Source organism: Montipora foliosa, chromosome 12 (assembly GCF_036669935.1).
Source record: "Montipora foliosa isolate CH-2021 chromosome 12, ASM3666993v2, whole genome shotgun sequence".
NCBI classification, from domain to species: Eukaryota; Metazoa; Cnidaria; class Anthozoa; order Scleractinia; family Acroporidae; genus Montipora; species Montipora foliosa.
Genome location: NC_090880.1, coordinates 26,727,205 through 26,739,869, shown reverse-complemented (window position 1 = coordinate 26,739,869; position 12,665 = coordinate 26,727,205). Strand labels below are relative to the sequence as shown.

The window sequence follows — 12,665 nt, the reverse complement described above, 5'->3', positions numbered from 1 at the left end:
CAAAAAAGAACCCGAATAAAAGAGATGATATAGTGATCATCAGCGGAAGGAGCAAGCAGGAGTACGACAAAAACAGGCTGCCTGATAATGGAGACGAAAAACGACGAAACGAGACGGAAAAGAACACGGGAAAATAGACTAATTCATATAGTAGTGAGCATGCTAGCGGACAAGTCGTATGGTAAGCAGATTTGTTATAAATGATGACATATCTGAAAACAAAAAGACAAATAAATAACTGAGGAGCTTCGCTTTTAGGCTTGCCTAAATGTATAGGTAAATTTGAATCTGGAAAAAGAACTATCGAGCGAAGGATGAAAAGCTTTTCTTTCCAAGATTCAGTGTTGAAGGGAAGCTCCACTCTTACCACAGAATAAAGTTAAACCGAAGAAAATGATGTTTACAAATTTGTTCGAAATTTGTTTTCAAAAAAGTGTTTATATCTGGAAAAGGGAATTTTTTTTAAATCGCTTATTCTCGCTTTCAAATTTCGCGGGCGCCGCCATCTGGAATAATTGTGACGTGTTACGGTTGCCCTATAACGCTATCCACCGAGTAAGTCACTATCCAGCGGATAAACACTAGCAAAACCGATTGAGTTATTCAGTGGATAGCGCCATCCACCCTTCGAACAAATGGGACCTCTGGACAACTAACTTGGCGTTGTACCATGCACAATCATGAAGCCCGAGGTTTCAGATCTAGCACATGCAACCTTACTTATTCGCAAGCTTTCAGTACATGGTGTACATAAAGTTGTCAACGGTCTTCTCAGCTTCCGGAAATTTGTCAGCACACTTCTGAGCATGGGAAATAAGAACGAGTTGCATTGGGAACAGAACGGAGATACCGTATCACTAAATAAAAGCCGGTCATAGCAATGACCCAGTTCGGAGTTTCAAGTAATGAATGTGCACGTCGGGATAAAAACATGCATATAATTGTCTTTTTTGTTCAGGTGAATAGTTGAATTGCGGTCGATCCATGGATGGATCGACTTTGTGATGATACGGGGCGGATCGACTCTGGTGATGCGGGGCGGATCGACTCAGGGGCGGATCGACCGGTTACCGAATAGTTGCACAGTAAATAGAATTTGCATTAGAAATCCTTTGTTTAATATATGCTTGCTTTTATCTCGACGCGCGCACGTTTTTTGAAACTCTGAACCAGTCTTTCAGTAAAACTCGAAAATGTGCGGTTCGCAAGTGGAGTCAGTGAATTGCGCCAGAGAAACCGAAGGTATGGTGGTTTGCCTCACTGAGCTTGTTAGAACATCCAGAAGCTGGAACATCTCTCAAATATCATCCGGCCGACAAGGCTTAATATTTTGGCCCTCGACGGAAACAAATCAAGACATCAGTTCTTATTGTAATTTAGAAAAAGGAAGTACTGTTTCCTCCGTCTTTCATTGATGCACCGTAGAAAACTTAAGCTTGTAATGGTTTTTTTTTCTGGGATCACAGAAGCGCGCGAAAGAAACCATGGTTCGTTGCAATAAATTTGGGAACTTTGTGCACGTAACCTTCATTCTTGTAGCCTTTAAAAACATTGTCATATGCTTGCATAATCTCTGCGCCTGTTAGCCCTAAAAACTTCTGAGTCTGAGAAGAGATTCATCATAATTATTCTTCCTTTGGGGTTCACGTATCCCTTCATGATGATGATCCCTCCCGATCTCCTATCGTCAATTCTAGTAGCTTAGTGTGGCCATCACCTGGGAGGGAGTATGACGGACGATGGAACTCCTCGATCCTCCGGTGAGACTCAACCAAGGTTGGTCATTGATGCGATTTGGTCTGTGGAAATCTTTCCACCCGTTTCTTTCAAGACGTGATGGAATATCATCGGAGCTTCGTAACTCGCCAACGTGTGGTCTCTTTGCTCAGTATTTTCTGAAAGAGCGCTGACTTCAGATGTGCCCGATGGTTGAAAGCTTCTTCCACTCGAATGGTGAGGTGTCACTGGTTCTGTTGTCAAGGACACTTGCTGAAAGGTTTTCAGGGTTTAGCTTCCATCGAGACTGGCTATCGATATATATGATTTCTACACGTCGAGAAGATATTGTCACTTTACAGTCTCCTATATTCCAGTGGTGTAGCAGCTGTCGTAACTTTCTATTGTTTGGTATTATAAGAAGCTCTATTGTTTTTAAGTCTAAGTCATTGTTTCAATTGTTTAGTCCTTCGTTTTTGGCTGGGTAGCGCGCCAATCACATTGTACGCTACGAAGCTCCTCTGCTGCAGCTTCTGTTTGATAGAAACCTGTGGAACACTGATCAAACATCACAATTACATACATACTTAATTGACCGCTTCCTAGAGGGGTTTTTCAGGGCCAATGAAACAGTTAACAAAACGACTGCAAAGAATAACAACATCAAGTTGACAACTGTTAAGAATTCCAACTGGAGGCCAGCCAGTTGGCTTTTTACTAGAGTAGCTGGGAAGTTGAACCAGAGACTACCAGGAACAAATTCAACGAGTGGTCAGAGCGGGCCTTGAACCCGGGATTGCGGTATCCCAAGGCAACCGGCGTAACTACACACTAAACGAAGGTCATTCTGCCTCCCTCCACATTTGTCTCAAGCTTATTGGCTATTTAGAAGTGTTACAGTAACTTATTGGTTCTCGTGTTAACTACTTCTGATGTGTCCCTGACCGAGGTGTGAATGAGTGAATGAATGTAATTTCTTTACCCATGGAACACTTTCAGAGCGCTCAGGAGCTCTTTCATGTGTTCGTTCATTCCAGATCGAGTTGGAATTTGGCCGGCAGTAAGAAAAACCTCTCGGAGCAAGAAGAGAACCAAAAACAAACTAAAAACACATATGACGTACCTGCGAACGCAGACGTATTTCCGGCGATCGAGAGAAACGACCGCCGGAAACACGTCTGCGTTCGCAAGGAATCGAACCCGGGCCACATTGGTGGTACGCTCTCACCAATGCGCTACCCCTGTTCCCCCTTGTTCTTGGGACATCAGTATTTTGGGACGGCGACAACCTGTGGACCTGAGCGGCATAATCCCATTTCAATCAACTGCATGGGCCATAAAGCTAAGACGTGTATCTAAGATGAGAAACTTGCTTCATGGCTGATTTCTATCTGTAGACACCTCTGCCCACCATTTTCTTACTGGCTGAAACGTTGTCTGTCCACCAGAGACATGAAAGCAGCTGTCCAAGATTCATAAGATTCAATAAATCTTATCTTTTTTTTTTAGAAAACATCAGTAGTAACGTTACTCCTCTCAACTTGACTTGTATGATTCTTCGCGAAAGCTGCTTCTTCCCTGATATGGTACTAATGGCGTAGCTTGTACGTTTTGTTTTCCCATTTTAGATCACGTGATGTTCTCAAGGGAATTTCCTTTTTCTTTCTTAATAAGTTTATATTCGTGCATATATCATCTGTTGCTCGTAGTGGAAGCAAAATTTTGATCATTTAATACGTTGTATCAGCTCTTGCTCAAAATTTTAATTCTTTAAAAAAAATCCAGTTTGTCTACCGTTTCGTCAACGTCAACAACTACTTCGAGCTCTCTATTTTTCCAACTTGGCCTTCATGGCGGAAGTAAGGTTGTCGGAAGCGACAACCGGAACTACGACTTTTCAATACTCAAGAGGGTTCTTTCGGCTACTTTGCAGTCGCATTCATCAGAATCCGGTAATAATGCAATTTGGATGTTAACGTATTTTTAAATATATAACAATATTATTATTTGAACAGAGTCCAATCAAATGGATGATGCCACTGAAATTTTCACAGTTAATTAAGAGTATTAGGGTATTAGAACAGATATCTTGTGAGGGACAAATCCTTCAAGGAGTTGTCGAAAGTCACGCAACGTTATTATTGGAAGAAGTTGCTAAGGGGACGAACGCGTTTTACAACCGTGATAAACTTAACACTTTTCATGTTTTAGACACCTTGTAATTCAATCTCGGTTTCAAGAGGCTTTGAATAACAGACATTTACATAGCAGGTCGAGCAAATCACGCAGAAACGACTTGAAGATTTCTCAACAATAATGATTTCTTGCGAATTTCGACGCGTTAAGCCCTTTCAACTCTTAAGCCAAGGAAATGAAGTCAGGGTTTTTGTGCCTTTACAGTGCGAAACGCCTTACCGCGGCCACCTAACAGACTTATGCGCCAATTAGGGTGTGCGAATTTGATTGACACGCACACCTCCTTGCAAAGTTCGCACGGTTGTAAGTTGAACACCGTTTCATGGGTTGTTGAGTTGACGTTCTTACACGTATATAATGTAGTTGTCAAATGTGAAAGTTTGTTGGGTAGCGGCGGCACTTCAAAGTCGCACTTGCATTTTCAGCGCTCATGCATGTCCAGAAATACACGCAATTGAGGGACAAATTCCTATTTCTATTTTATTCCCATTTTTAGCAATAAGGTAATTGTAACAGCTAGCGTTATTTTTCGGTGAGGGCAAATGCAATATGTTTCTTTTAACTTTTTAAAATATCCCTCGCTTCTCCACTCTTGAGCGAGGTCTCACGAGCCCCACCCTACTCGGGAGCTGTTTGCATCGCGTGAGTGCTCGTGCTTGCGTGACGTCTTTAAAATATAATGAATATTTAATGTTTACAATTGTTACGCATAATTTACAAAATGTACTATTTTTGGTCTGATTGCCGGTTATAAATAAACATTTGTCAACTATTTTCCATCAAATCCCTTCCCCGAATAACAGACCGAATTGCTCTGAAGTGGTATTTCAACGACATAAAGTCATAAGATATATATTCACATTAACCGGACGGTGAGTATTATATTCATTAAAGCGCCCTCGATCATCCGTCCACTTTGTCAATGTCTATATCAACAAATGAAGACAGGCTTTGCCCCGGGCTTTGCCGCATATAAATCACCGTGAAAATCATCGATCACGCACACTTGTATAATCAGGTAAAATCAGTCTTAAACATGAAATTACACAACTATGATACACTGTATCATAGTTGTGTAATTTCATGTTTACGACTGATTTTACCTGATTATATGACACAATTCAATAAATTCAATTTACGTTCTCCCTCATCAACAATATTTGGTCTCTTTTCGAAAAACGACCGGAGTTTCCTTGTCTTAAAAGTCAATATATCTATTGTCACTTTGACCTCACGCATGGGAAATTCAATTTTCCCATGGCAAGCTGTTATTCTTGATAATTCATTGACGATCTATCCTGAGCTTTGATCGATTCAGGCATTGAACCGTTTGAAGAGGTAGGGCGTGCAGTTGTAGTTCCACTTTCGTACTTTGTACTCAATTGCATAACCTTTGCATGTTAGATCAAACTTGCAAAAAGTGGTCAAGGTAGCCAACAAAAGAGAAATAGATCATTCTTCAAACTGAATAGTCAAAGTTTTCCCGCGTTGCTTCTAATAAATAATTATAGAAGAGAGAAGAAGTACATTTTATCATCAGCATTTGCTGGGCACGTGTAACATTTACCCTGAGGGATATTTTGCAAATTCTGCCCAATGATTGGTTGAAACCAATGGCGCCAGTGTGTTAACCCAATCAGCATGCGACTCTCGGTATACTCCCAGCTGCTACTGCAGATGTCAGTTTTTCCAGTGGCTTGTTCTTGTCGAGTTACGAAGGTATTTTTTTTGTTGCTTCCTTAGAATGAAGCAAACAAAATGGTATAGTCTCGAAGAGGTGAAACAGCACAACACCAAAGGGGATTACTGGGTAGTTATCGACGGTGGCGTTTACGATGTAAGTCGTTGGGCGCCGTATCATCCCGGTGGGGAACTTCCAATTCGTTATATGGCCGGTCGCGAATGCTCTGATGTCTTCAAAGCCTTTCATAAATCGTCCATCATAGAAAAGAAGCTGCCCGCTTTCAAAATTGGCGAGGTCAAGGATGATTGCATGGCGTCTATCAAGGGCTCTTCCCTGGACCAAGACTATCGCAGATTAAGGGAAGAAGTCGAGGGCTGTCTTGACACAGACTGTAAGTTGATCTTTTGTCTTTGTGGTCGGTTTCTTTTTCTGGTTTCAAGCTGCAATTAAGTTCAATTTTAGAAAACCGCCTATTGAATGTGAAGGAAATGTTGTGGATTTTAATTTTCAGTTTACCTGTTTGTTTTTTTAAGCTGTCCTACCCTTTTGATCAAAATCTTATCGAAATCATAAATTTTCACCTGTTTTGTTCACACCTTTTACGCAATTTCAAACAAAGGTTAGGAATAAGCTTTTCAAGTTAGATATGTGGAACTTGAAATTTTAAAATTTTAATACTATATTCAGCAGCACCTTCGCAAAGAAAACGTTGACCTTGAAATAATAATAGTTCTTTCGTTTACTTCTGACATTTAGTCTCCTCCCCCAAAATTGTCGGCCATAATTGGAAAACATTGTTGAACTAGTTTTCCCACATGTTATGACAGTGCAAATATTTTTGACATGAAAGGTGACAAAAAAGAATTGAAGAATGGGAAGAGTTTGTTCTGAATGCAAATGACAAATACCGCCTATTCAATATATATTTACTAGCCTATTCAATGCCGTACCGGAAGGCAATGTCGGTAGCAGAAAGCAGCGAAGGGCCAACTGCATCCAAAAGCGATCGCACGGGCCGAAATCCCGGGATGACTCGTTTGGTACGACGCTCCAGTGCCATTTCTGGAGGTACTGCGCTAATGAGGATGCAGTGTGCCAAGTGGTTAGGGTGCTTGCCTTGAGATCCGGAGATCCCGGGTTCAAGACCCGCTCTGACCACTCGTTGAATTTGATCCTGGTAGTCCCTGGTTGAACTTCCCAGCTGCACTTGTAAATAGCCAACTGGTTTGCCTCTGGCCAGTTGGGATTCTTAACAGTTGTTGTTGTTCTGTTCCATCGTTTTGACAGAGCAGAACATTCAACAACAATGGTTAAGAATCTCAGCTGGCCGGAGGCAAGCTAGTTGGCTATTTACAAGTGCAGCTGAGAAGTTGAACCAGGGACTACCAGGAACAAATTCAACCAGTGCCCAGAACGTGTCTTGAACCTAGATCCCTGGATCTGAAGGCAAACGCCGTAGTCATTGGGCCACACTGCCCTCCCAAAAATATGCATATACAGATATGCATATGTTTATGATAAATAGTCCCAGTAAAGTCCTTCTGTTTAGACCATGCCATGTTTATTCTTGCTCTTACTGCTTCCTCTTACCCTCCTACACTTATGGTAACCCCAAGATACTTGAATACCTGTACTTGTTTCAGCTCTGTGTTTTAATCCACAATCTTCAGGTTCACTCGGTTCTTGGTTTATCTCGGCTTGAATGCTCTTATACAAAAGGTTCTTATTTCAAAAAAGGGTGTAGGAGAGTACCTTGCATTAAAACCACTTGTGTGTGTTTAAATGCCTAGTCGTATGCATTAAAAACTGTATCCTGACAAAATACAATTATCATTAATTTTCTTTTTGTTGCAATAGATTGGTTCTACGTCCAGCAAGCAATCAATTTGAGCCTCATATTTGCAGCACTGATTTATGGCGTGGTATTTAGCAATAACGTTTACATTCAAGTAGCGTCTTCTTTTACCATGGCTCTTTTTTGGCAACAAATGGCATTTGTTGGACATGACAGTGGTCACATGGCTGTCACACACGATTATTTCACAGATTGGGTCATCGGCGTATTTGTTGGAAACATGACGACAGGTGTCAGCATTGGATGGTGGAAAAAAAGCCACAATGCCCATCATATTGTAACAAATTCAGTTGAATTTGATCCTGATATTCAACACCTTCCTGTCTTTGCTATCACAGATAAATTTTTCAAGTCTGTGAAGTCCATGTATCATGAAAGGACTCTTTACTTTGATGGGCTAGCAAAGTTCTTTGTCTCATACCAACACTGGTTATACTTTTTAGTCATGGGTCTTGCACGTTTCAATCTGTATGCACAGAGTTTTTTGTTGGTGTATTCATTACCTAGTGGACGAAACAAAAAACTTGAACTGTTTGGTTTGATTTTCTTCTGGACGTGGTATATTTACTTGTGTTCATTTTTTCCCAGTTGGACATCACTGTTTATCTTTGTCTTCGTGGCACATTTTCTCGCAGGCATACTTCACATTCAGATAACTCTAAGCCACTTCTCCATGGAAACCTACAATGGCCACCCAAATGAGGTATTCAAAGACAGTGGTTATGTTCTCCTTCAACTGCTAACAACAATGGATATCGATTGTTATCCTTGGCTTGATTTTTTTCATGGGGGGCTGCAGTTCCAAATTGAACACCATCTCTTCCCAAGGCTACCACGTCACAAGCTGCGGGAGACAAAATCAAAAGTTCAAGCACTTTGCAAGAAGCACAATGTCCTATACAGGTCCAAGACATTCATCTCGGCTAATGTAGAAGTCATCCAGCAACTTAAAGAAACAGCAGCAAAGGCACAATGTATTTCTCCTATAATATGGGATGGAATAAATGCCGTTGGTTAGGAAATATTATTGTTTCTTACCCTACTGGTAGTTTGTTACCAACATCTTTCCACAGGTCGGAATTAAGTTTCGGTCATATTTGTTGAAATGACAAGTCGGGGAGTAATATGTTTTGGGTTTTTGAATTTTTGGTCTTTGTAGCACCCATCAAAAATAATTTCGTCAAAGCTAGTGATGAATTTAACCCTAAGGTCATCAGCAACTTTCCAGATCCAACCCCTGCTGTCTTCTTCATAACTCTTTAATTCCCCCTTTTCCATAGGCATTGTTTGAAGGAATTCGCTAATATGTTGGAAGAAAATTGAAATACACCTGCCTAATGGGGAAGTGAATTCAAGTTTTCCCTTGTCTTTGCTCAAATATTGCTGGCTGCTTGCTTAGTAGTAATGCAACATGCTTTGTTAATCAATGATAGTTGTTATTGTCTAGTTTCTGTCTAGTTTATATCTACTCTGTTTCTGAGTCACTGACTCTCCAGCTGGAACTGGAGGCATCGAAATGTCACTGCGCCATTTGGCCAGTGAAATTATATTATTTTCATTTCCTCAAATTTTGTTTGTCCCAGGGAATTAATCCTGGGATTTTTACTGAGGATAATAATCAACCAAAGCACGATTGTCCGGGTGAGTGTAGTTCCAAGAAGGACTGTTTGAGATGACATTAGGGAGCTTACGCAACAGGACGGCTGGAAGACTCAGGACGGAAGAATGACGAAAAAAATGTACTGTAAGATTGGGATTGCACAGTCTTGCACGACATTTTTTCGTCATTCTGCCGTCCTGAGTCTTCCAGCTGTCCTGTTGCCTAAGCTCTCTACTGACTGACATTTTGGCGACCTGAACGGAAATTACGTTCAGGTTCGAGTGATTTGTGTGACGTCAGTAGGTACTATAAAAACTCTGGTCGTAGAAACAGTGATTGCTGCTTTTCTAAACACCAAACGCAATACACATATCTCAAATAGTCCTTTTCAGGACTACATTCACCCACACCATCATACTTTATTTAATTATGATGTGACTCCTCGTTTCAAAGAATTTACGACTGTGGGTATAGTATATAAAATTTCTTTGACCTATTAATGTCCCCTAAGCGGTGACCACAAACAGGGGAAATTATGTGGCATCACATAGAGTTAAATTTATGTATAATTCTCATTTTTGGGATTGAAAGTGTTACTGATATTTAAAAGCTTTTGGGATGGTTATTTATCTCAAATTTGAGGGATTTGTGATATAAAGGGCTTTGCTTAAAGTGCCTTCGAATTAAAACATGTCTTTTGCTTATTTTAAAGACCTTTAGAAAGGATGAAGAATGGTGTTGTCTATTTTGGAATATCTTCTCTTGGTTCTGAGATATTCAAGTTTTTTTTCAAAAATTGATGACGGCGCAAACTGTACACAACTGTAATAAATCACAAAATTGAGAATATCTCTGAAAATATTGGATGGGTGTTGTTGAAACTACTCACCAGTAATGTACATCAGAGAAGGCACACTCGTTTTCAGTCCCTCTTTGCAATGAACCAAATATCTCAGATTTTGAACTGATAAGTGCAGGCAGATGGTCAGACTTGAAATGAATGTGCTACCCATGCTTTACATCTGTGTATAAGCTTGCCAAGAGTGAATAGGTTTTATTATGACAATAAATCAATCTTGTGTTAAATAGAGTTTAAATAGAGTCAGCCGCAAAAATAGTTGTCAGCGTAGATGGTATCATCTTGTGCATTGCCTGACATAGATTACCACTGCCAAGTTTGAACAACATCCGTCCAATGTTTTCAGAGATATAATAATTTCTCAATGTTGTTATTTAGTAAAATCATGTGTACAGTTTGTGAATTTGAACAAAAGCTTGAATATCTTTGAGCAAACCTTGTTAGCAATGGAAACAAATTAAATTCCATTTTACCTTGCATGGAGTATTGTTATCTTAAGCTTTTCAAAAATGAAATTTAAGCTATGCCCTTTCTGTCCAAACTTTTCAATACAAGTAGTTCTTCAATTATTCTTCAGTATAATTTAGCATGAAATATGAAATTGACAATACTTAAAACGTTACTGTATTTTATTATCATGGCATTGGTAAGTTGAATATTATTGTTAATTATGTTGAAAAGTTATTTATACTTAGAAGATTTTATTGCAATCCTGCGAAGAGTTAATTATAGTAAATGAACTTTCAAGTAATAATATTGTTCTTGTAAATGTGTATATACATTGTTTATATAAATAAGTGTCTGAACCTGGTGCTGGGTGGCCAAGTGAGTCCACAAGAAAATTTTGACCACTTTGATGACCAATATCCTTGTCGATGAGAGTACAGACAACGCTGAACCACATGCGATTTGTTTTTCACCTTAATATTCAACGTTAAAGGAAAAAAAATGTCTATAACTTTCTTGCAATCTGATTGGTTGCGTGACACATTGATACAAGCAGCGTTATCTAGACTCTTATTGACAACAGATTACAAGCAATAATTATTGTGGTAAAAAGTAAAATCTTGGTTCCAAAGTATTAAAATGTCTCTATATCAGGCCTGTTTAAAATTCTAAAGCCTACTTCGGGATGGTTGTATTTCTCTCAAAATTGATGGGCTTGTGATATAATTATAAAGGGCTTTGCTTAATTAATGTTATTATTCGTTGGTCAGGTATATCAAAGCTTTGATTGATTCCCTAGGAAAAATATTTACACTTAAGCCAGGCTCGAAGTTTATTTTTGGCTTTGGGAGCACTTTTGCGACCAGATGTAAATTTTTAGGCGCATTGCTGAAATTTTAAGCGCAGAGTTAAAAATTTTAGGCAATTTTAACAATTAGATCCGTAGCCCGCAAGGGGTATGGGTCAATAGCCCATGAGGCGAAGCCGAATGGGCTATTGACCCTTGGCCCTTGAGTGCGAAGGGTCTAATTGTAAACGTCATAAAATGAAACCTATTTTTTGGAGAATCAAAAAGCCAAAGGACTTGTAAGAACTAGAAATGAATATACAAGCAAATATATTGTTTGGTTGGGGCAGCAGCTACTATCTGAGCAACATGTTCAAGCATGTGGAGAGTTCATACAATCCAAATTTACCTGCATGGCTCATGTGCTCCTCTTGAAGACAAGTGTAAACCATGGATATGGACTAGGCACTGCCCTTCCTCTGACAAGCTTTTGCACACTGACATTTCTGTACTGTGTACAAATCTGTTGCTGCTCTAAGTTGGACTTGCATGTTATTATTGCTTGATGCAATGAAGCATCCATTAACTAAATAATATTTCATTATTTAATGGAAAATTAAATTGATTGCTTTCACTGATTTGTTAAAGGTCTTGCATATAAATAAAAAAGATGGTTTCTGAAGTAATTGTGTTTAGTAACGTATGATGTTAATCTAAGGGAAGTGAAGCTGGTTTTGAAAGCTACAGCTGTTATTTGTAATTCTAGCAGATTCCATTGTTCTTTTAAGTCTGAGCTATTGTTTGTAGTCTAGTCTTTATTGTTGCCTTTTACCAAGCAGCCAATCACATTGAAAGCTAACTAGAGCTGCTTGCTCCACCCTCGTGTGAGGGCAAAGTTGGGAACTCAGGGTGGCTTAGTGCTAATGTCAACCACACCTACCACCTATGCAACCCAGGTTCAACCCTGGCCTCGAGGTCGTATGTGGGCAGAGTTTCAGTCAATCTCAGTGTGACTCTGAGGGTTTTTGTCCGGGTACTCCGGTTTTCCTCCCTCGTCAAAATCGACCCTAGATCAATAACACCAGGCAGATACCCTCGTATAGGGATAACCTCTGATGTCCCCCCCTTTCATTACATTGAATGAATAAAGTTGGTATTATTATTAAGTTAAAGTCATTTGTTAAAGGAGGCTTGGGAGGGTTTTCCACAGATAACAGTGGGTTCTTAATGAAAAAGGTTTGCAACACTGTTGATCCTTTCAGATTTCAAAAACACCATTTAATTTTCTTCCCCAAGATGTAAGATAGGTAAAGTCTGCTATGAGCCTAGAAAAACCATCAGGCCGGCGCTTGTCTATCTGCGGTTTCTGTAGCATGAAGCGACTAGGAGTATTTCTACTCCCCCCTTGATGGGATGCTAGTCCATCGCAGGGCTACCCCCAGCATTAGATTCACCAGTACCCATTTATACACCTGGGTGGAGAGAGGCACCGTGAGAGTAAGGTGTCTTGCCCAAAAACAC

General features: G+C 39.9%; 1 protein-coding gene across 1 annotated transcript; it reads left to right on the top strand.

Moving 5' to 3' along the window:
• The first annotated feature begins 5,298 nt into the window (after positions 1 to 5,298).
• On the top strand, positions 5,299 to 11,830 carry LOC137979047 (uncharacterized). Its single transcript, XM_068826209.1, has 2 exons — positions 5,299 to 5,987; positions 7,454 to 11,830. The coding sequence occupies exons 1-2, from the start codon at positions 5,657 to 5,659 to the stop codon at positions 8,467 to 8,469; spliced, it is 1,347 nt and encodes a 448-aa protein (XP_068682310.1). The 5' UTR covers positions 5,299 to 5,656; the 3' UTR covers positions 8,470 to 11,830.
• The last annotated feature ends 835 nt before the right edge of the window (positions 11,831 to 12,665 follow it).